General features: G+C 34.4%; 2 protein-coding genes across 6 annotated transcripts; one reads left to right on the forward strand and one right to left on the reverse strand.

Annotated features, from left to right (window-relative positions):
- Window positions 1-6,427: 6,427 nt before the first annotated feature.
- LOC146903121 (U4/U6.U5 small nuclear ribonucleoprotein) lies at window positions 6,428-10,748 on the forward strand. Of its 5 annotated transcripts, XR_015023085.1 has the most exons (4): window positions 6,428-7,063; window positions 7,203-7,383; window positions 7,493-7,657; window positions 10,394-10,748. XR_015023085.1 is itself a non-coding variant. In XM_085736248.1 (2 exons), exon 1 carries the CDS (start codon window positions 6,452-6,454, stop codon window positions 7,034-7,036), a length of 585 nt encoding a protein of 194 aa, XP_085592374.1. In that variant the 5' UTR covers window positions 6,428-6,451; the 3' UTR covers window positions 7,037-7,063; window positions 10,394-10,748. The 5 variants fall into 5 exon arrangements, 3 of the variants coding, with proteins under 3 accessions (XP_085592374.1, XP_085592376.1, XP_085592375.1); XR_015023084.1 differs by lacking the exon at window positions 7,203-7,383; XM_085736248.1 differs by lacking the exons at window positions 7,203-7,383; window positions 7,493-7,657.
- A 5,179-nt stretch (window positions 10,749-15,927) lies between these two features.
- On the reverse strand, window positions 15,928-17,396 carry LOC146903122 (ribulose bisphosphate carboxylase small subunit, chloroplastic-like). The gene is made up of 3 exons (XM_085736251.1): window positions 17,170-17,396; window positions 16,903-17,034; window positions 15,928-16,385 (listed from the first exon to the last, which is right to left on the reverse strand). The coding sequence occupies exons 1-3, from the start codon at window positions 17,317-17,319 to the stop codon at window positions 16,146-16,148; spliced, it is 522 nt and encodes a 173-aa protein (XP_085592377.1). The 5' UTR covers window positions 17,320-17,396; the 3' UTR covers window positions 15,928-16,145.
- Between the last annotated feature and the right edge of the window lie 6,897 nt (window positions 17,397-24,293).

Consider the following 24,293-nt stretch of genomic DNA (forward strand, 5'->3'; position numbering starts at 1 on the left):
TTTCCAAGGTTTCGTGTGGCAATGACTTTTATTATCAATTGGCTTATGTCAGATGGGCTTGCTACCTACGTTCCCTCTTGGGTAGCCATTGTTTACTACTAATGGTTTATTATTACAAGCAAATGGCAAGCAGGCTTCTCTTATTCACTCTCTTAGCATCATGATTAGTATACCTGCTCCTGGCCATGTACTAGCATCTACTAATGGTTAATTGGACAAAACAGTTTAGTAATAGTCTTCAAGGATTTAAATAAAGGTCAAGGTCGCGGTCGTGTATAGGATTCCGCAATTTCGGCTGTTACAGGTGTTGCGATACGGATAAATTTCAGCATTTAAATTGAGCACAATGAGGAAGGCATAATAAAGGAAAGATGTAAAAGCAATACAAAGAAGGCAAATCAATATGTGAAGTCTAATTTTGAGCAATTGCAGTATTGATTTATTGATATAAATAGGCGATTTGTTTAGGACACAATATCTTATATTAATAGTTGCCATTAACTTCTAATGGAATGGCCGGATGCTTTGCAAATCAATTTTCCTTTTGAAGGAGAAGATGAAATTATAATTCATTGCAATGTGCAAATTATATATAATGAGATCATTAGATAGGTCCCAAACCGTAGTTTTAAAGTAAATTATAATTCATTTTGACCTATCTAAGCTCTCTATACTCATTAGATAGGTCAAAATGAATTATAATTTGCACATTATATATAAGGAGAAGAAAGCAATTTTTACTCAAAATGAAGTAAAAATGAGCTAACATCCTAATCAACCTCAATCCAAAGTAAATATGCAAAATTGAATACCTTTGATTAATTGAATCAAAGGGTTTAGACTCTTCCATCTGAATCACTTGATCTTCTTCCATTTTTCTTCTTTCAATCCAAGAGTATAGAGAGCTTAATTTGAGTAAAAATTGCTTGCTTGAGCATTTCAAAAGTTGTGTACCGTAACTAACATCACACGATATAAGTGATTGCAATTTTTTGGATAAGTTGTTCATTTAAAAATATCATAGACTTAACTTGGGTTGGGTGATTTAGAAATATCATTATTTATAATGAGATCAGATACTTACATTTCCTTTTTTGAGTAAATTAACTATTGCAACTTTGGGAGGTAGAATAAAGAATGGATTTGTTATAATTAGCTGCAAAGAACAGAATTTTGTTAGTCTACATTGATTACTCATACTTCCATTTCATCATGCCTATATTTTTTCCATTACTGTTGTGCCACTCTTTCCTCCATTATATGTTGTGAATGAGATGTAACTTATAACTTATATGATTATATATTCACGGGCTGCTGTAAGATACGTCATTATAAATGATGCATCGAAAAAAAACTAGAGATTTCGAATCAGTTTACTTTTAAGCGTATTAACAAATATCTGTTTGCCAACAAAATTATCCGAAAAAAAGCAATCCACCCCGTGCGAAGCACGGGTTTGTAGCTAGTATATATAAGAAAGGAAATGCCCCTTGAAATTACCAATTTGCCCCTATGAGGGGCATTTTGGTAATTCAATTATTAGAAGTGGTTTTTTTTTTTTAAGGTTTGGCCTATGAATTTCCATTTTTGCCCCTAACCAATTTTTTTAATTATTTTCTTATTTTTATATTTTTAATAACATTTAATTATTTTCCAATTTTTATATTTTTAACTATTTTTCAATTTTTCCTCCCAAATTCAATTGCTTCTACATTGCCGTTGTGGGAGATTAAGGTATCGTTTGACCCTACTTTTTTGAAACTTCTCTACATTTTTAAGGAGAAGTTAGGCCGAATACAATATCAATTAAGTACTTACTAAAAAAAGTACTTTTTTTGAACGCATAAAATTGAATGGAATGAGCTTTGACCAGAAGCTGTTGAATGTTACTTTAAAAAACTAATTCTCGACAAGTTTTTTTTTTTTTTAAGGTTTGGCCTATGAATTTCCATTTTTGCCCCTAACCAATTTTTTTAATTATTTTCTTATTTTTATATTTTTAATAACATTTAATTATTTTCCAATTTTTATATTTTTAACTATTTTTCAATTTTTTCTCCCAAATTCAATTGCTTCTACATTGCCTTTGTGGGAGATTAAGGTATCGTTTGACCCGACTTTTTTCAAACTTCTCTACATTTTTAAGGAGAAGTTAGGCCGAATACAATATCAATTAATTACTTACTAAAAAAAGTACTTTTTTTGAACGCATAAAATTGAATGGAATGAGCTTTGACCAGAAGTTGTTGAATGTTACTTTAAAAAACTACTTCTCGACAATTTATTTCACAAGCACCTCTTTTCAACTCACGCCGGGAACTTTTTCTTTATTTTTTAATATTATATTTCATTATGTTTTTTTCTTCCATTTAACTTTTTTTTAACCGTTCCATTAATTTTTTAAGGAGATTCCATTTAATTTTATTACCTTTTTTTCAAAGGAATTTTATTATCTTTTTATCACTTATATATTTAATTTCAATATCGTTTAATCATCACAATCTCACAAATATTTTTATTCACGATGTCATTTAATGATCCCAAATATTTTTATCTCCTTTTTTCAACCTCGCGAATATATACACACATTAACGTTTAGAGTAATATTTTATGTCCGTCTGTCTGTTTTTTTGTTACGCTAATGCATGTAATTTTTTTAGTGTTGCTTGGTTGAGTGCTACCTCACCAATTTTTTTAACTATATTCCAATTTTTATATTTTTAAAAACTTTTAACTATTTTACAATTTTTTATTTTTAACTATTTAAAACTAAGTTGATGGTTCATGGTTTTTAAGGTTTATATTTTGACATATTATAATGATTCACAATTATCCGTCATTTTACCATCTATCCTTTCAATGTAATCTTTCAGACTGAATATTACTAAGCATATGTGAAGAGACTGAATATTGCTCAGTTGATATTACTTTTTTGATGTCAAAGAGATTTTTTATTTTTTAACGGTCAAAATATTAATAACCAAGTTCCTACACAAGACGCTAAAGAGTTTAATGTGTTTCTTTCGTTCATTTTGTGTCATGTAAATATTGGTGTTAATCCCTTTTTGGTAACTCTATGACAGTAGCGCTCACTTTTATAATTTTAACTATTATGTAATTTATGTTGTTTTCCTGCTCTTGATAAAGCTTTCATAAATATTTTGATAAAGTTTTTTAATTTTTGTGCAATATTCATTAATTTGTTCATTTTTCCTTCGGAACAATTTTTTTACAAAATACGTTACTGAACCCCATGCCTTAAACCATGCATCACAAATATTTGGATTATGCGAACTTCATTCTCAAATTTACTAAGAATGGTAATATTCCGTAATTTGAACATCTCTCCTTTAAAACAAGTTTTTAAAAGTGCGTATAATTCACATGAAAGGACTCGATACTAAATTGCAGTTAATATCTGCCTTTGCTGTAGATCATGTGAAATGATTTATATACGTTGAAACTGAAAGGCAAAATGATATAAATCAAGTAGAGAGACATTCAACTATCTGTCTGATTCAGAAGTTTGTTCACCTGAAAGGAATGGATACTAAATTGCAGTTACTATCTACCTTTGTTGTAGATCATGTGAAAGGATTTATATACGTGGTACTAAATTGCAGTTAATATATGCCTTTGCTCGGGGTGGCAAAAATACCCATGCCCATGGGTACCCGTGGGTAAAATCCGTCACGGGTATGGAACGGGTAGCTAAACTGGTATCCACGGGTATAATAAACAGGTATTTGACTACCCATTATTATATGGACATAGACACGGATTGGATTGTATCCATACCTATGGGTACCCATACCCGATAATAAATTAAGTAAATTACTAATATATCTTTATATATCATATCTTATTACTTAAAGTTGGTACCTTATTGAAGAAAATTTTACTCCCCACCTAAAAATCCTCAATAATAACCTATTTTTATTTTAAATTTTTTTAATTCATCTTATTAAGTTCGCCATTTCTACTTCATTCACATCATAAAACATATAGATTATATAAGAATCATGAATTTTCTATGAATTATGTATGATTAATGAAATTTGAGTGGATTATGTATGGATGTTTAAAAGTTGAAGTTTTTTGGTAATTAAAAAAAGTTATTATTTGTACCAAAAAATAAATAAATTCAAAACTCCATGGGTACCCATGGATACCTCAATACCCACGGCTACCGGTATAGTGAGTACCCACGAGGATACGGGGCGGGCACGGGTATCATACTTATCCAACGGGGCGGGGACGGGTATCATATTATCCGTACCCATGGGTATCCATTGACATCCCTAGCCTTTGCTGTAGATAATGTGAAAAGATTTATATACGTTGAAGCTAAAACACAAACTGATATAAATTAGGTAGAGAGGCTTTCAGCTATCTATCTGATGCAGAAGTTTGTTCGCCTGAAAGAACTGGATACTAAATTGCAGTTACTGTCTTTGCTGTAGATCATGTGAAATGATTTATATATGTTGAAGCTGAAAGTCAAAATGATATAAATCAGACAGCTTTGGTAATAGGGTTTTCATTGGTTTATAGATAGATATCAATTATTACTGGAAAAGTGTTTCTACCGCTGACAAAATATGTTTTCATTTGTTACTTGTGATCAAACCATTTTAAAGATTTAATTTTGTAATCCGTAATGCAAGAGTACTCTAAATATTGTATTATGGTTTATAATTATCTGTCATTTCACAATCTATCCTTCCAATATAATATTTTGTCAAATACGTTACTGAACCCCCGTGCGAAGCACGGGTTTGTAACTAGTTATTAAGTTAAAACATTTGAGCACTTTTATTTATCAGTGTTGGAACTAACTTTGGGACCCAAGTTTGTTCATTTTGAGACCGATTGGGTGTAAGTATCAAGCGGTCTAAATTTGGACTTTATGTCTTCAAATGTTGGAGGAAAAAAGGGTTAAAAAGATTTAATTTAATTATAAATATTTAATATGATATATTAGTTATAGTATGTTCATAAATGACAAAAACCGGGCCTACGAATTGTTTAAGACGCCCTGGTTATAGATGTTTGTCCGATTTAATTAATTAAGACGGGGCCTCGTATGCTTCATGACCAAAGTTCAAACCTTGAGAATATAGATAACTTAAGGCCTTAAAAAAGATTTATCATTTTGCATCCATTCGAGTTAGAACACATGTTTGTTAGAACGAAAATTAAGGAAATCGAGAACCAGCATGTTGATCGTGTATATAAAAAAAAAGCATGGAAGGATATTTATAACATAAAAATGGGAGATGAGGTAAGCCGAGGGAGGTGGTATATTAAAAATGTGTCTAAGAAGATTAGAAATGAGTGTACCACTTTGTGTTTGGTATGAACCTTCGTTGGAGGGGGTTCTTAAGGATCCATCATAGTGAATATTTAAATCAGTGAGTGAGTGACAAAAATGCTTACGTGAACGATATGGTTAGTAGTAATGGAGTATTGGTAGGGGTTATTTTGGAGGAGAGGTTTATTTGCATGGGAGGAGAAGTTAGTGGAGGAGTGTAAGACATTGAAATCTAACAATTTTGATTTAATAACAAATTTTCTTATGTTTAAAGTTACATGGAACAATTTGATTCTATTAAAGGTTTCATTATTCGCTTGAAGATTGTTGAATGATCATCTCCGAACTATTGATAATTTGCTTGTTGTAGGTGTTCAAAATATTGTTTCACCTTTATGTGTGACTTGTTTTGACATGATTAAATTTAAATCGTATAAACATTTTTTTTTAATATGTTGTATGTTGTAAATTGTGGTCTTTGAATATATTGTATGTTGTAAATTGTGGTCGGATGTTTTATCTCGTTTAGAAATTAGGTGTGCTTTGACAAACAATCACTTTTGTCACATGAATCAATTACAACTTTGGGTTCTTATAGAGAAAAAGTAAAGGGATATATCTTTAAGTAACGTGGTAGGCATGTCTATGATCAATATGGAAGCCAACGCAATTATAATATTTTTGACCTACGTGATTGATTGTGCTAATGTCTCTCTATCTTTTTTTATGGTAAAATTTTTCCTTTGGTCTGGGATTAAGAACAAAGGTAACGGTTTCTCACGATTATCAAACTATCATTAATGGAGTCCTAAACCACTCAGATGTTTAGACGCGGCCACATTATGATTAAGATTTGTATTTTATTTTGCTTTGAAACGTTTGTTGTTTTGATGCTCTTTTGTCATCATAATTGTTGAATTGTGAACATTTTCGATTCAAGTCTTAGCACTTTTTATCATTTGATTATCCGTTTAATATATCAATTTTTTTTTTTTTTTGTGAATAATACTATTACCTTTGCTAACTATGACAAACTCTTTTAACATTTTTACTCCCTTTGGGTTTTTTAGAGTAAAAATGTTTATTATAGGGTTTTGCATCAAATTGAATGAGGAACTCTAAACCCTATCTTCCACCATGAGCGACCGTGACCGCCACCGCGACAGAGAAAGAGAGCGAAGACGAGACAAAGACGACCGCGACCGTGACGTCGATCGTGATCGCAACCGTGACCGTGACAGAGATCGTGATCGTGAACGTGACAGAGCACGCAGCAAGAGATCCCGTACACGTTCACCTGACCGTGTACGCTCCCGTCACTCTCGTTCCCGTTCTCCCGTCGACCGCTCTCACCGTCGACGCCACCACCGTACACCTTCTCCAGACCCTCCGAGAAAGCGTCACCGGCGTGACTCCGTCGATGAGGAGCCGAAAGAACACAAAGAGACGAAGAAAGTTGTGTCTGACTTCGTTGATGGAATAGCGAAGGAACAACAGCAGCAAAAGCAGAAAGAGAATGGAGAAGAAGTTGATGTGAACGAAGATGAGATCGAGATGATGAAGATGATGGGAATTCCTGTTGGTTTTGATTCCACTAAGGGAAAACCGGTACCCGGTGCTGACGTCAGCGGTGTTAGAGCCGTTACGAAACGGCAGCCGAGGCAGTATATGAATCGTCGTGGTGGATTCAATCGTCCATTGCCTGCTGAGAAGAATCGCTAGGGTTCGCTTCGTTCTGTTTTTCCTGAGGTTTGTTCGATTTTACCCTAATTTCTCCTAATTTATGATAGATTAAAGTTTATTTTGAATTTGAAGATTTTAACTTGCTATTAGGTTAGGGTTTAGCTTAGATAGGAGTATGATTGAATGTTGAATTATTTTCTTGCAGAATGTGATTAACTGAATGTCTTCAATTGAGTAATGTGGTAACTTATTAATTTGAATTGGAGCTAAAATTGTAGGCGGCTAGGCGCCAAATTTCGAGTGTTTCGTTCTAATAATTACTTAGCATTCCTGAGTAGCTTGCGATTAATTCAATACTGCGGTGGTTAATGGTTATCAGCATTCTGGTAATGCTAGAGTGTTATTAATCTGTCTTATCATACCGATTGATTGGTTAGTGCTTTGATCTGTAAAATGTCCCGGAGAGATGTCTTAATAAACACATAATAGTTGCAGATTCACTCTGGCACTCTTTATTGGTGTTGTTGTAAGGTTGGGGGCTGTCATTGTTCTTCCTCCTCCGTAGTTCACCTCGTCTTCTTCACTAATCATTGTGGGCTGTGGTTGCTGTTTGGACTCCTTTACTTTTCTCATCCTCTCTTTTGGCCTAGTCTGACTATGGTAAGTATTATCCCCAAAAGATATTCAGTAATCTTTTGTGATGAGTTACTTGTTTTCTTCCCTGATATGTTTTAGAAAACCTGTAGAAAAGATTTTAAAGTGTCAAGCTTGAGTGATTGGTGACGTTTTTAGAAGACCTGTAAATGTATTTGTCAGGAAGGTATTAGACCAAATGGGAATAGTGAAATAGTTAGAGGCCGAGAGAGAGTAAACAATCATAGACCAATCATTAAGGGATATTTGGATTCACAAAGTATCATTAGAATAGTTCATGACATGACTTTAGGTCGTCACTTGATTCATACAGTTGATACTGTAAAAGGTATTGAATGGTGGCTGTTGTTGATGTTTTACTTTCTTCTTCCATGTTGCAAGTCATGGTAGTGGTAATCACAAAGCCCGTATTTCCATCTGTTATCACTTTTGGGGAAATGGAAATATCTGTTTTTGTTGTTGAATTTTAGATAAAATAAGAAGAAATTTGATTGTGTTACAATATGGCATGATAAACTTAATATTAGCTTGATGCAGAAGACTAGACATCAGTCCCTATGTATAGGGATACAAGACTCCTTATCCTAAATAAATAGGTAAATTAGGAATATCAAAATAATATGGAAACTAATCCTAGGAGATTATCTAAGATATTCTTAGATGCAATACTGATCCTGTGTGATAAACCATTTGTAACAAATATACCATTTGAAAGAGAAAATGTAACAATGGAAGCAACAACCTGATGTACTTAGTTGCTAGGAGTTTTCGACCTTCAATCTTATTCTAATGTCAGCACGACACTCTCCAAAATAATAAAAAAACTTCAATCTGGGAACATTCCCACAATGCTTCAAGTAGGAGAGCAAAATTCAGTCACCAAGAACAAGCAACTATTCAAGGCTGCTTAACCATTTGGCTTACACTGAACCATTAAACAAAAGCCACAACTCAAGCCTTTACTAATTTAATAGAAGCAAATATGCTTAAACCACATAAGACATTAGCTACCAAAGCTTAACCGTCTAGATAAGAAGCTGAAACACGAAGCTTACTTGTCTACAGAAGAAGCTGACAGCGAACCAAAATCATTGTCGGATAATCCCAACCATGAGCAAAGCCTTGTCAAATATAAACACATGAACAAAGCATAACTGTGTTCTAAACAGCAACTTGCAACCAGAAAAACAAAATCCAAGGGAGATTACAATTGAACAAAAGAAGTGGGCTCCATAACAAGAATTCGAAACCATGACCTAGGGCCTAAGTACATTGAAGCATCCTTTGTTTCACCACTTGAACTGTAGGGACTTTTAGATCAAAGCAAGACAATTCTAATGGTGAAGGTTTTTTCGTGAAACTTGTTCACGGTGGTGATGGTGGCCTGAAGTTATAGCTGCTAGGGTAAAGGGTGAGGGGAGAAAACGTAGCAACCAACAAAAGGAGGAAGCCAAAAGTGCAGTTATGTAACCAGTAACCCTCTGAAAACAAAAAAGGCAAAACAAAAAGGTTCAATTAAATGAATTTTTAATATATCTATTATTACATTCCTATGTCCTAACCTTTCTGAAACTCAGCGGTGGAATAGTGACGGGACAGATCACAAAGGATCAAACCAGGCTCTAGACATCATGTTGAAGTTATGAGTTTTATATAAAATACTTAACACTAACCCCCCTTTATAGAGGTACAAGACTCAGAAATTCTGAAGCACATCAAAATTATAACTATGTGATATAAAAACTAATCCTAGGAGATAATACAAGATATGAACTGATCCTATCGTATGAGATAAACTATAATATTCTGATATAATATCAAGATTTTCTAAGATATTTATTATATTCCAAAATTTGTTCACAGCTTCTATGCTTCTACTAGAAACAAACACTAGGATGCATAAGCTGGTGAAATATTCTTGTCTATGCCATACCTTGACATGTTATCTAATGGACTATTGATCAAAGTTTTGACGTGTGTGTTGGAGGGAATTTCTGTTCGGGGAAAATTAGGGAATTCAAAGTGTCACTATTTGTTATATACAACTCTGTAGAATAAACTTATCTTTCCTGGAAGCTTTGTTTAAAATTGTAGACTGGAGAGCGATTGCTTGCAGTTAGTCTGTGAGAACAGATGTGAATTGTGATGGGTTGTAATGATAATAAATCAATAATAACTATATATTTTGCTGATGCAGTATATTAATTATTAATGATTCATTGGGTACACTGTTGGAATGAATTTATTTTATTTCTGAGGTTTTTTTTTTTCCTCTGGGAAAGATGCAATTTTAGTAAGCAGCTTTAGAAAGGTATGTGTTGTAACTGAGAGATTACATGATTTTCAATAAGCATAATATGTATTGATTATATTACTGCTATGAAATCCCTGTTTAATGCGTGTTCCATTATATTTTTAAGCCCTATGAGATGATATGTTCTGCTATATTCTTCATCTGTATACTCCGTATCCCTAAATTTTCAAAGATGCAATGCTAATTTCCTGGTGTGGATATTTTTACTTGTATATGTTCACGTTGGTCGCATGCCTTTTAGCTATATTCAAGCAGTGAGTTTACACGCGTTGATTTCCAGGAAATTGTTACAAACGTTCAAAATTCAAATAACCAACCACATGATGCTGTTTTATTTTTGACTTGTTTGTGTCTATTTCATAAAATATTTTCTGCACAACATAGACCGTTCTCTTTGCTCAAGTCTATGCTATTTTCACTGCATATAGGTAATATCTTTTGGTGGCGGTTCAGTCTTTGGGAAGCCTGAAGGCAGAAACAGTTGGTGGAAACTGAAGAAGCAAGATTGTAAGAGTTCCTCTTATTTTTTTGACACACTAGTTATTTGTGTTGAATTAAAGATGCCCTTTGCTACCTTCAGCTCAATGTCCAGTGTAATTTTTTTGGAACGACAAACTTTAGTAGGTTATGTTAGTTAGTAGGGTTTGAACCTTCTGATTGGTACTTGTTCAGTGTTCCTCAACCCATCAATCGTGCTGACTGCTTGGGACCAATGTCCCGTGTAATTGATATCAAACATGTTGTAGTTTTTGTTTAACTAATACTTTTTAGGTTCCTTTTTAATTGTGTCATTTCTTACAAAAAAAAAAAAAATATCCACATTTATATGTCGTTTTCAAATTTCAATGTTATATTTACCCCTTTTTCATCAATACTCTGACCTTATCAATTATATCAATTATGAGACTAACGATTCTTGGTTTGTGTAAAACAAACTCCAAAGAGGATCTCCCTCCCTCTAAAGATGCTATTGAAACTGAGATGGAGTAGTTAAATACTAGTGCGCATTCAAAGAATTTGCTAAGTTTTTCTGCATCATTTAAATTTAACCGCACGTCTTAGCTCACTCAGTTCCATTGAGGTGGACTTGCTTTACTTATGAAGTCAAATAATTCTGCATTTCAATATCATGATCAATGGATGTGGGGAGTTTGTTATACTTAAGCTGATACACATTTGATGATAAATAGCACAGTATTGCTCCTATCTGGATTACCAAAGAATTCGGTAATATTTCGACAGCATGCCTTGTACCATGAGATGCTTTGGTTATAGAGGTATATGTACTGCAATATCATGACCAATGGATGTGGAGGTTTATCTATTCCTATGCGACGTGCAGTCCGTGCACTATTACTAACAGTAAGTGCCAGATAACAATTTCACTCGAGTAAATGATGAAAAGAAACCAAGAATTTCAAGCTAGATTGACTTGACATCCGTGGGTTAACTGAAAGGGAGAGTGGCTGTGACCTGTTCAAAACGTTTTATTCTATCATTATTCACATTATTTTTCCCTAAAAAAAAATTCGCATTATTTGCAAGCTTTTATACTAAATAAATTGCTAAGCCGTTGTCCTTTTTTTTTTCTTTCCGGAAAATCATCAATGCAAAATGTTGAATACGTATCCTGCTTCCTATTTATACAAACGCCCATTTACAATGAAAATCCCACTTTGATCGAAGTGACCAGTTTTGGCGACAATAAATATATAATACAAATAATAAATAAGATGAATAATACAAATAATAATAAATTATGAAGAAAATGAATAATAAATAAAAGAGTATTACTTTTCCCACCCTATGACCTTCTCGCAAGCCCTATGCAAATTACCAACATGCCCTCCGGATTATATAATCCGGAATATCTATAAATTTTTCAAAATATAGAATCCGGACAAATGCGAAGTATAAAAGGAACTTCGCCCCCCATTTTTACAGTTTCACTTTCCCCATTCACTCTCTCTCTCTCTCTCTCTACATTATCCCAAATTCCGAACACCACAAATCTTGTCCAAATTTGGAGTTTTCTTGCTCAAAAGCACCGCATTTCAACCCTTGTCAAACATCATGGAAGGTAAGTTTGATTTCTGTACTCATGCAAGTTCAATTAGTTCATTATTTTTTTTGAATTCTGTTCGAATGCAATCCGGAATTTGTTTTCCAGACCAGGTTGTTGCTCATCCGGATTTCGAAATCCGGACAAACCCAGAATGTTGTTTTGCTTCTGTTTTGTGTTGTTTGATTGTGCTGTTTGATTGTGATGTTTGATTACCCTAATTTGAATGTTACAGAAGGTTCAACGTCTAATACTCAGCGCGTAAGGGAGGCAGGGCATGCTTCCCGTAGGAGAGCGCGTAGGCAACAAATGGAGGCTGAAGGTGTTGTTCCTCCGAGGCGTCGGGGTGCTAGAGGACGCCGTGCTGATGTTGAGCCTGATGTAGAGGATCAGCCGGAGCAGCAACAGTATATGCCCATGGAGGAGGAGCAGACTGATGTGGATTTGCAGCAAACGGAGGAGCAAGACCTTGAGGAGGAGCTGCAGGGTATGGACGAGGACATTGAAGATGCGGAGCCACAACAAAGGCGAAAGAAGAAGGAGAAGGTGGTGGACCCTGAGCCACTAGATGACTATCCCGGTGACCCACACCAGACTGACCTGTTGTGGAGGTACCATGTGCACGTGGCCAGGAAGGCGGCTGATGGCGTGGTATGTACTGTTAAACTCACTTTATATCTGAAGCTCACTTTATATCTGAAACTGCTTGGTTATGTACTGTTTATATCTGACTGGTTTATTTATTGTTAAATATGTTTGTGAAGCCATGAGTTTAAACTCACTTTATTAATTTTAAATATTTGCAGTGGCGTGGAAAATTAAAATGCATCAACAACGGAAAGAAGATAGAGGTGATGCATGATGATGACACCAGACCTATCATGGTTGCACAGTGGTGGGAGAGCAGATTGCGTCGCACAGGCCTTGGTTGGCTCCAGGATACGAGCTACACGATTATTGATCATGGGCTAATTTGTGCGTTCGTGGAGAGGTGGCACGAGGAGACTTCCAGCTTCCACCTTCCGTTTGGGGAGATGACAGTCACACTTGATGATGTGGCCTCTTTGCTGCATATCCCCATTGACGGCATGCTCCTGTCCCACGGGTCCATAACACGGGACGAGGCGGTGGAATGGATGGTGGAGTACTTGGGGTCTGATCTGGGTGATGCACTCAAAGAGGTCGAGAAGACCAAAGGTGCACATTGCAGATTTAACTACTTGGAGAGGATATTCAAGGAGCGTTTGAAGGAGCAGAGGGATTTGGCGGACGAGTATGGTGTGACTGAGGAGGTGGAGAGGTTGCGGGACCAGGCTGTGCGCATATATTTGTTGTACTTGGTGGGGATCACGATCTTCAGTGACAAAAACCAGTGGGTTGTGGATGTTGTCTACCTGAAGTACTTCAGAGACCTTGATATTTGTGCTAGTTTTTCATGGGGAGTTGCGGCACTAACTCAGTTGTATAAGGAGCTCAACAATGCTGCACGTTGGAACACCAGTCAGGTGGCAGGATTCCTGAGTTTGTTGCAGGTATAAATTAAGAACTATGTTTTATTTTTTTTAATTTAAGTGTATATGGTTTGTATATTTATATGTGGTTGTCTTTGGTGCAGGCTTGGGTGTTTCATCACTTTATAGGTATCGGAAGCAAGGATGTCTGGGACGGATATGTGGAGAATCAGTATCCACGCGCGATGTTTTTTGTGCCACTGCATGGTTTAGGCAAAGTGGACCACTACAGGAACTATCTAGATGCGCTGGATTTGACGAGGGTTGTCATGGCCCCATATGCTGCACACCGTCAGGCACGTCCGTCTGAGCGGGTCAGCCTTTACTCTGGATGGCTGAGATGCAGAGACCGCATGGTGAGATATCTGCCGGAGAGGGTGCTTTGCCAATTTGGGTGGGTTCAGACCATACCGAGACATCCCGTTCAGAGTGCACCTGTTGATGTTAACTTGGCGGAGATCACGAACCGCTTTCAGCGTGCACTTGATCATACGCTGACACCTCAGGAGTTGGGAGAGATTGCAGTTCATGGTGTGGAGGCAGCACATGGATACATCGAGTGGTTTTACCAGGTGTCTCATCCACGCATGATTCTTCCAGACATGCCGGTACCGGTGCCACAGCCACCAGAGTGTGAGGTCCTTGATGCCCGAGCTGCTCAAGATGATGGAGACCTTGCGTACTTACAGCTTAGCGGAAGGATGACCCGCATCAGAGACCACATCTATGATGTGATGAGAAGCGGTATGGTGCCGAAAGGGACTGAGGAATGACAGCATTTGGAGGATGCGTTGAGAGAGTTGCATGATGCAAAAGTTTACCGTCGTCGGAGAGCTACTGAGGGTGGCAGGGGTGGTGGCAGAGGTGGTGGCAGGGGTGGTGGCAGAGGTGGTGGTGGTACGGGTGTAGTTATTAGGGGCTGATAGTATTGTTTTGTATGTTTATGTTTGTTACATTTTGAATTATGTAACACTTGGATAATTTTTAATGTTATGTAATCTTGGATAATTTTTAATGTTATTTGATTAATGTTTTGTTCGAAAATTATGCTGTGTTGATGATTTTAATGTTATGAGTTCGATTTACTGTTAGAGCATGTCACCGGCATGATATGTCTGTTTGGAAGCAAGCAAAATGCGCCAAAACAGAGGCTCAGCCAAAACAGATGGCTTCTGCCTCTGTACTGATGCATTCCGGATTATATAATCCGGACATGTTTAGCGCATTCCGGATTATATAATCCGGAACTGTCGTTCACCACCCCCTTTTGTTGACTTTCAACGGGCTGATTTACATGTTTCGGATTATATATTCCGGAATATCTCTAACGTTTTCGGATTATATAATCCGGACCAATATTTTTATAACTGGTATCATCATCCATCAGAGTGAATGGAGTGCCAAAATACACGAAAGAATCCGGATTAAATTTTCCGGAATCAGTTCGGATTACATAATCCGGATTAGGGGTATTTTGGGAAAAAAATAGGGCGCGCGAGGAAAGGCATAGGGTGGGAAAAGTAATACAATTCATTCCGGAATATGAAATCCGGACCAGGGGTAAAATTGGAAAAAAAATAGGGCGCGCGAGGAAAGGCATAGAGTGAGAAAAGTAATACTCTAAATAAAAGGGTGTACTACACACTACATACACAGATATCCAACGTTGTCACTTGCAGTTGGCGTTCTTTTATTTGTTAACGACTCAAGGACCACATTGATACCTCAGTTCCTAGGAAAGCAGGGACTGGTTTTCTCTTAACCAATTAACATAAGTGCTTATTCCAAATAATTGTTTATGAACCTTAATCATGCAGATATACTATTCGTATCTCTACCAAATCAAGGGATGCGCACTAAAATCTAAATCTATGGGCTGGTTTTGTTACACGGAATATTTTTTATCAGAGTGATGCTTTTTTTAAGAGTTATGAGGTAGTTTTTAATGTCCTATTGGACATAATTAAAAAAATATTTAAACCATGAGCAGCATTATCTCTATTGAACCGGTGCTTTTACTCAACATTGTGAAGGAACAGAGCGATATCTCTAATCTCCACTAACTCATAAAGAACACCAAACAAGTTATAAAGAATAGAGATTTGAGCCCTGAAAAAATCACTTTAAGAAAAAGTATTTAGCTTTGACGAGGTGATAAGTTCATTCGTATTGGTCACCAAACGCCATCTTTACTTATCAAGCACGGCTAAGTTAAATGCGATTTCTAAACCTCATACCACTCATGTGCTATGAAGCACTCACACAAACATGAACACCGGGCATGATACCAACACACATACACTAATAATAATTTGAGAAAATGAAAGTGATTATACATAACCATGAGTGACAATGTTGTTTTGATAAAAAGAAATAGATTCTTCCAAAAAAAAAAAAAATCCATTAAAATTAAATAATGTTTAATAAAGCGACCAAGATATATTAATACACTAATATGTACAGACATATTTGTATTCTGCTCAAACAAACCGACTTTCCAAATCCATTTTATTCATATGCCACTAAACAAGTACTACGCTACAGAGAGAAGACTGAGAATTTCAACAAAGGATTTGAAGAGAAATAAGAACAAAATGGCTTAATTAATTAAGTAGTTGTTGTGGTAGTAGGTTTGTGAATAATAAAAGCCATGGCTTGCATGTGTCGCTTGTTGTCAAATGCTAAGCATCTTATATATGCATTTGGATATGTCTTTTTGCATTCATTAATCTCATTAAGCACTTGTGAAGAGTCGTTACAACCAAACATTGGTAGCTTCCATAATGTCCAATACCTCCCATCATAGTATCCTGGCATCTGGCTATTTGCTCTATGAATACATCCAAACTTCCATTTCCAAACAATACAAGTTCCATATTATTAATAAGATATACAATACTTAGAAAACAAAAACATCAAAAGGAAAAACAAAAATATCCACTTCATAGAATAAATTAAAGTTATACAAAAGTTTTATTGGATCATGACATAGATATTGTTAAATTATTACAGTTTGTTTATATCAACTTATATGAGTTTATCTAACGACATAAAAACTATAAGATTGTTTGAGAAATCTTATGAAAACAATTTACGACATGTTAATAAACTTTTTTAGATTATTTTCATAAGCTCTCTAGATTAGCTTATGAAAATAACTTTATAGATTCTATGAAAATAATTTGAATTCATTTTAATTTTCGCTATAAGTGCTTAATTAAATTGTTTAGCCAAACATTGCCTTAATCTATATTATATGAATCAATATCAACAAGCTCTAGTATAGTAGTATACCTAATTGTTTTTTCCTTATAATAATAAAAAAACTACCTTATATTATAAACTAGATTTAGGTTGGACTAACCTCATCAAATTCAAGGCAAGGTGTCCATCCCTTCTTGAGCATGTAGTCAATCTCCTTTGCAATTGAGTCATCAGAAAGGGGTGGTAAATAGGAAAGTGTTTCAAATTTCCTATTATTAATGGGATTCCATGTCTGTTTTAAGTTACAAAATTATATCACAAATCAAAGCATATTAGAAAAGAAAAGAAAAAGACCAAGATGGGAGTACTAGTACATATATGTAACCATGCTATCATAATATATGGCTATTGTATAAGATTACTTAACCTTCATGCAGTGAATCTTAGAACCATTGGAGACAGTCTTCTTTTTCCATTCAATGGAATAAGTAGTACTGGGCCAAAGATTTGATGAGTTGGACTTCAAGCCCACAAAGCCAGGCCCAGCAACTGAAGCTGCAAATGTTCCTGCAGACATTTTTAATCAAATAAATGTCTGATCTTTGAAGGAGGCAGAATAGTTGAGATGAAAGGAAGAAAGGAATAGGCTTAGGTGATCATGAAAGATATGTTAAGTAAGTAATTATAAGAAGACAGTGGGCACAATAAAATGGATATTTTAATTAGGACACAATGCATTGTTTTTATCTATTGAACAAAACAGTTCAATAATTACCTTGTTATGTTATTTTAATGTTGTGGCCCATTTACTTTAACTGATACCATGTACGATACCCTCTATTTTTTATTTTTAATGGGTAATTTAAAAAACCAAAAGTAATTAATCTTGAAATCAAATTTTAAGATTGGTATATTGGATTTTCACAACTATGCAAATTTTTGATATTTGTGAAAATCCAAAATACTAATCTTGAAATTTGGACAATCCCACCCGTTGCTGATGTATTTATGGCGTGAAATTATGGAACAGTTTTTGTATCAAGATCCTTAAATGGTTTTATGCTGGCTTAAATATGTTTTTCGTCCCTGCAAATAGGGGTCGCTTAAAATTTCGTCCCTGCAATCGCTAATCTTTTTTTTTGCCCCTGCAAAGTTTAATCACTTAAAATTTCGTCCCTTGACCCAGTTAATTAATGCCACGTCACTAATCTGATGAGGTGGCACTGCTAATTGATTCATATGCACGCGAAAGGACAAAAATACCCCTAGACTCATCAGACAAACGAGAAAAGACCAAAATACCCCTGGACTTCTTCTTCTTCACAGACAGAAGAAAATAAGAGAAGAAAAGGAAGGAAAGGGAGAAGGGGGAAAAGACGAAAGGGAAGGGGCGGCGGCGCCGCTGCAGACAGCTTCGCCGGCGAGATAGAGAGAAGAGAGAGAGAGAGACAGTCTGAAATTCATCTTCAATCCACAAACTCTTTCTTCAATCCACAAACACAAACCAACAATTCATCTTCATTCATCTCCAAAGGATTGTAAAAAGGATTCGAAGGGGTTTTGATTATGAATTTTGGGAAAATTAATAGCTTCTTGAGTTTGTTCCAGGAAGAACAAGCTCCTCCCTTGCAAATCGGAGACGGAATTCGCACCGCCGTTACAAGCTCCGTTCAAGAAGAGGTTTTCCGTTACAAATAGGATCCGTTCAAGCTCCCTCTTAACCTCACCGCCGGCGTTCTTCTCGGTATCGGTCTCTTCCGTCTCGCTAACGGATCCGATTATCAACAAATCGCTAACCAATTCAACATCCTCGTTTCCGTCGCTAAATTCTGCGTCAAACAGCTTTGTAGAGTCCTTTGTACCAATTTCCGCTTTTGAATTTCTCTGCAGAAGAAGAAATGAAGAGGAGGAAGAAAGAGATCGCGACGAAAGGGAAGAGAAGGAGTGGGTTTTGAAGAAGATGAACATAAGGGCATTTTCGTCATTTTTACTTGGTCTCAGATGAAGAGGGGCAATTTTGTCCATTCCCGTGCCCATTTGCTGAGTCACACAAGTGAAAACCAGATTAATAGTGCCACGTCAGTAATCAGATGACATGACATTAATTAACTGGGTCAAGGGACGAAATTTTAAGTGATTAAACTTTGCAGGGGCAAAAAAAAAGGATTAGCGATTGCAGGGACGAAATTTTAAACGACCCCTATTTGCAGGGACGAAAAACATATTTAAGCCTTTTATGCTAGTAGTAACATTTTTTGTAAACCATTAGAATGAAGGTAGTGCCCCACCAATTCCTGGTGCTGCGTGTCCATCCAAGTTGAAGAAGTCATAGTTTGAATAAAATATACAAATGATTCCTTCCAATATTTGTCTATTGGCCTTTCCGGTGAAGACAATTTGGCTAGGTGTACCACACTGTGGATGTTCCAAGTCCCAACAACCTTTTACAATTAACTATAACGTTGTTCATAAATCATTTCTCTTCTACTAATAAGTCCTAAATATCAACAAGCTTTATACCCAAAGCTGTAGCCTTTTGCTGTTCATGATCATATCAACCTCTTCGATTTGCCCACCTCAAGCCAAAAAATATATCAACCATGCATATATTATTATACTGCTCAATGGATGGTGGAAATGGGATCACCTATTATTTTTATTCATACGTTAAAATTAACCATGCTTCATTATATATACGTTATGTATGTATATGCTTCATTTAATTGTTATGTATGTATATGCTTCATTTAATTGTTTTTGTGACCCGCATCTTTATACTAACAATTTAGAGTTTTTAGAAATAGCCTATTCCAAAATCCTCTCCTCTAAAGATGTCCACATCATCATAATCCTATTTGGCATTTGTTCCAAAAATTTCTCCTAATTTTTAATACAAGCTTAATAATTATAATTATTATTAAAAACCGTTTTTTATTTAACATTAGATTGTACATAAAATACATAGTTGGTTACAATCAAATAATTACTAATATAATTATTGCTTCGATTAAAATTTATATGTTACATTAAAAATGTGTACGTTACAATCAAATAATTATTAATATAATTAATATTCGATCAACATTTATACGGTACATTAAAAATTTGGTAGGTTTCAAAATTATAATAAATAACTTGAATAAATTATATTTTGAATTTTGGTCCGTTATACTATGACATTAACCTACTAATTAAAAATTTAATTGTAGCAATTAGTTTTTATGGTTATATAATTAATTTTTATTCGTTACAAAATTATATTACTTAATATTAATAAGATATTATTAAATTTCAAATGTTATGAAGTTAATTTTTTGTAGGTTACATGAAATATAATCTAATCGTTTAATGCACATTTTATAATATTAAAGACGTTGATAATATTAATTTTAAAACGGTCAAATTAATAATTAATTGATATTAACCGTTATGGAACTATTTTTCTATATAAATAGTATCGCTTTTGGGTACGAGTACATAACAATCACAAAATATAGTTCTTCTTTTTCTGTTCTCTGGTTCTCTGATATCTATATTCTAAGTTATTTATGTAATTTTTTCTATTGCAAAGAAAAATGTTTACGAAACACGGCTTCATCTCTGTTGTTTCGTCAAAAAAAACAATCGTGGACATTGGTTGTGAGGGTTGTTCGTGCTTCGTTTGTTCAAGACTACAAAAATAAAAAAACTACCATTTTTCATGGAGTTGGTTCTAATGGATCGAAAGGTACTTTTTTCATATCGTTTTTGTTTTATGTTTTTTGTGTTTTTGTATTTTTTTTTAAAGTATAGTGTTTTAATCTTTGTTATCTAGGGTGATCGAATTGGTGCGTCCATACGAAGAACATTGATCTACAAGTTCAAGGAGCAGCTCCAAGAGGGAATGGTGTTCACGATTTCCTCATTTGATGTTGCTTGCAACAGTGGTTCCTATAGACCATCACACAACGAATACAAACTGAATTTTACAATCAACACAAAAGTCAAAATATCTAAATCTTCTTTGGTCCCTACAAACATGTATTCGTTTACACTGTATTTGATGTTTTCAATGCTTCTTACGACATGAAATGTAATTTGAATCATATTTTTATCATCAAACTAATTTCAAACCCCCATCTTTTTCTAACAACATGAAATATATTATATATTGATGTAGTTGGTGTCTTGACTGGGGTGGATTTAGTTTGTAGGAAGACGTCAAACTAATTATATTAAAAACCCTTCAAGCACAAGATGTGCCCAACAAAGGAAAATACAAAGTTCAAGATGCATAGATACAAAAGAACCAAATCATGAGGTAGAATAACCAAGACAAGTAGAAAGATTATTCCACCAACATTTCAACTCAAAATACGTACATGATTTCTTAGCATTTTGTAACCAATAAACGAGAATTGTAAATTTATCTAACAACACCATAAACTGGTTCTTGTGACAAAAATGTAAGAATTTCTGTCTTTCTAAATAATTGAAATGCAAGTCAACAAAATCAATTGAAAACTAAAACGAACTTTTTTTTGGAATAATCGAGAACCACTGAAATGAAGAGTACCCTCACAATAATTAATGGGAAGAACACAATAATTATCCAACCACTTTAGAATATTATGTAATATTCTACCAAAAAATTCACACTAAAAATAAAAAAGATAATTTTCCTCTTTTTCACATATGCCAGAACATAAAAATGAGTCCATATTTTAAATACTCCAAAATGATAAGTTGTCATTTGTTAGAATTCATATATTCAAGATCCTCCACGAAAAAGAGAGAGACATTTAGAGGAGCTACTTTTTTTCCTAATGAGATTTTTTAGAGCCATAGGTTCATCATGCTCCACTTGCATCATTAGATGATATACCCCTTTGTCAAGGTACCTTTCACCATGATCAACTTTAAAGAAACTTATCAAAAACGCTAGCCTTAAAAATAATGTTGTCCAACAAATAACAACAATATATCCCCAACACCTCCTTCCAAGAAAAATTATATGACATCGTCTCCACCCCATCCAACCCTAACCTACATATCTCCTTAAATGGCATAGAGTTATTTTGATATAACTCAAAAGTTCTTCTAAATATATCACACAAAAGACCATTCTACAACCACGAATCATGGCAAAAAAAGGAGTATTTTTCTCATTACTATCCACTATCATCAAGTTGTCATCAAACCAATTTCTAATCCCCATCTTCGCCCCTATTTTAAAACCATAGAAGTAATTTTACCACACATACGCCTAACTGTCCCCACTCTTCACATGAACACCCACCAACCTATTCTAAGAAGCTAAAACTTTAAAATGCAAACTCATTGATCCGTATTAGCTTCCAAAACCATTCACGTAACAAAGATAAGTTAAAGTTCTGCATTATACGAACCCCCAAGCAACAACTATATCGATCAAGACACACCTTATCTCACTTAACCCAATTGACTTTCCTAACTTCCACATTCCCTCCACACTAAAAATAGTAAGGATTCAATAAAATAAATTTTACTTAAGTAAGCCTTGAAGAATGAAAGAAATTAAACCAATTGTGGTGGATATTGAAGGAGAATACAAAGATACATTACAAGAACATTGAATTGAATTCAAATGGGTGAAATCGATTTGTTTTTATTTTTATTATATAATACATTATGATATTTAATTATTATTTTAATTATTTGTCAATTAATTTTTAAGAGATATCAGTTTGAATGTACTCTTTTTTCTATCTTCCGGTAAATTTAAAAAGGCGAAACTGACAATTTTGTTGGCAAAAGTTAAGTTGTTCCTAGGTAAGTATTTATAACTATCAACTTGATTATTTAAAATCATTGAAACGTACATACTTATTCATTTACTTGAACCATTTTATTTGTTTCTTTAAGGATTGGAAAACGATGTTACAAAATTCTTTTCAATCAACTAAGATCAAATTCAACCGTTAAATTATGGAGACAAAAGTAACTAAAGAAAATGTATGCTTATTTTGATGAATGTGATTTTTTTCCACAATCCTTTTAGTAAATACATTTTCCAACAAATGGTAAAACAATTACCTTTATTTTTAGTTGCCTGATCTATCCCACATTAGCATACCAGAAGAATTTTTTAACCTTACTCTTAGGATCACCATTGAGGAGTTTAAGAACTTGCATGAAATTTAGTGGATTGACATAGATCTCCTACCTTTTTCTTCCCCATGTTTGATGGAGGTTTTAGTTAGTGGGTTTCGGTTAGGAACTTTAAGAAGGAGGAAGTGTTTGCTTGGAAAAAAGGTGAAACGATGAATTCAAAATCATAACTACACTAAAGCATAACGAAATTAGGTTAGAATGTTTTAATTTGTGACCCTTGATCTCAAATTAAAAAAAAAAATGAAGGGAAGAGATTTAAGAAAATTGTTTTCTCAAATTTTTCTCACTAGAGATAATTTGCTTCCGAGAGAAATACTCTCTCCAATATTTTTTTAGGGACTTTCTCCAATCTTAGATATAAAAAATAAATAATTACATTTTTTTTTATCTTAAATTAAAAAAATATATATAACTTACTTTGACTCTATTTAATGTTATTTATCCTAATATACATTTTAGTTCATGTAAGTTTTATTTTTAATATTTTTTTTCTCATTAAACAAATTCCAATAGATTCTTTAAAAAAAAAATCTTTCAAAAAAAAACAAATTCCAATATATGGTACTTTTCATAATTTTATATTTTTTTAGAAACATATGAGAAAACTAATTGCATATAAGTAAATTTTTGAAGTCAGATTTTTTTTTTATAATTGAAATCGGAGAGAGTATTGTGATTAAATAAAAAAAAAAGTAATAGCTTTATTCAAAGTGGTAGATTTTTTATTTTATTTTTATAAGACAAGAGCAAAAAGAATAATCCCAATTAAGTTGGTACCCTACTTTAATCGATTGCCAGTTGCTCATATATATTATTAAAAAAGGGAAAAATTATATAAAACCTGGGAGGACAAAAAACCTGATCCAATCAATCCAAGTGGATCCACCCTAAAAGGTAATACATCAAAAAAAGATCAACAAAGTGGATTCAACCCTAATTAATTCTAACAAACAAATACCATTAACGATAGACGTTTGTGAGGACCAATCGGGTCTATAATTTGGCGAATTGATCGATCTTCAACACAAAATCGGATCACGTACCATCAACTCCCTGCAACAACGACAACAAGCATTAACGACTCTTTCGAGTCCACACAGTCCCATGTCAATCAAGGATTAATGGGATATGAAACACAAACATATTCTTGAGAGTGGGGAGTAGATTCGACCGCCAACACGGTAATTAAACAATCCACACGCACCAACAATTTACTGCTATGATCAACATCAAATTAACAGTCATTTCTGGCCCAAGACAGTACCACAACCACTCCAAAGAAAGGGAGGAGATGACGGATTTGAATGACCCACCATAAACAATCCACACGGCGGCGAAAAAGGTCCAAAACGGTGGCAAAGTAGAGGATAAAGAACTTTTGGGTTTCAACCAAACCAAACGTGGGGTTCTGCCATTGAG

Source organism: Medicago sativa, chromosome 8 (genome assembly GCF_051527215.1).
Source record: "Medicago sativa cultivar Bolivia chromosome 8, Bolivia_mono, whole genome shotgun sequence".
NCBI classification, from domain to species: domain Eukaryota; kingdom Viridiplantae; phylum Streptophyta; class Magnoliopsida; order Fabales; family Fabaceae; genus Medicago; species Medicago sativa.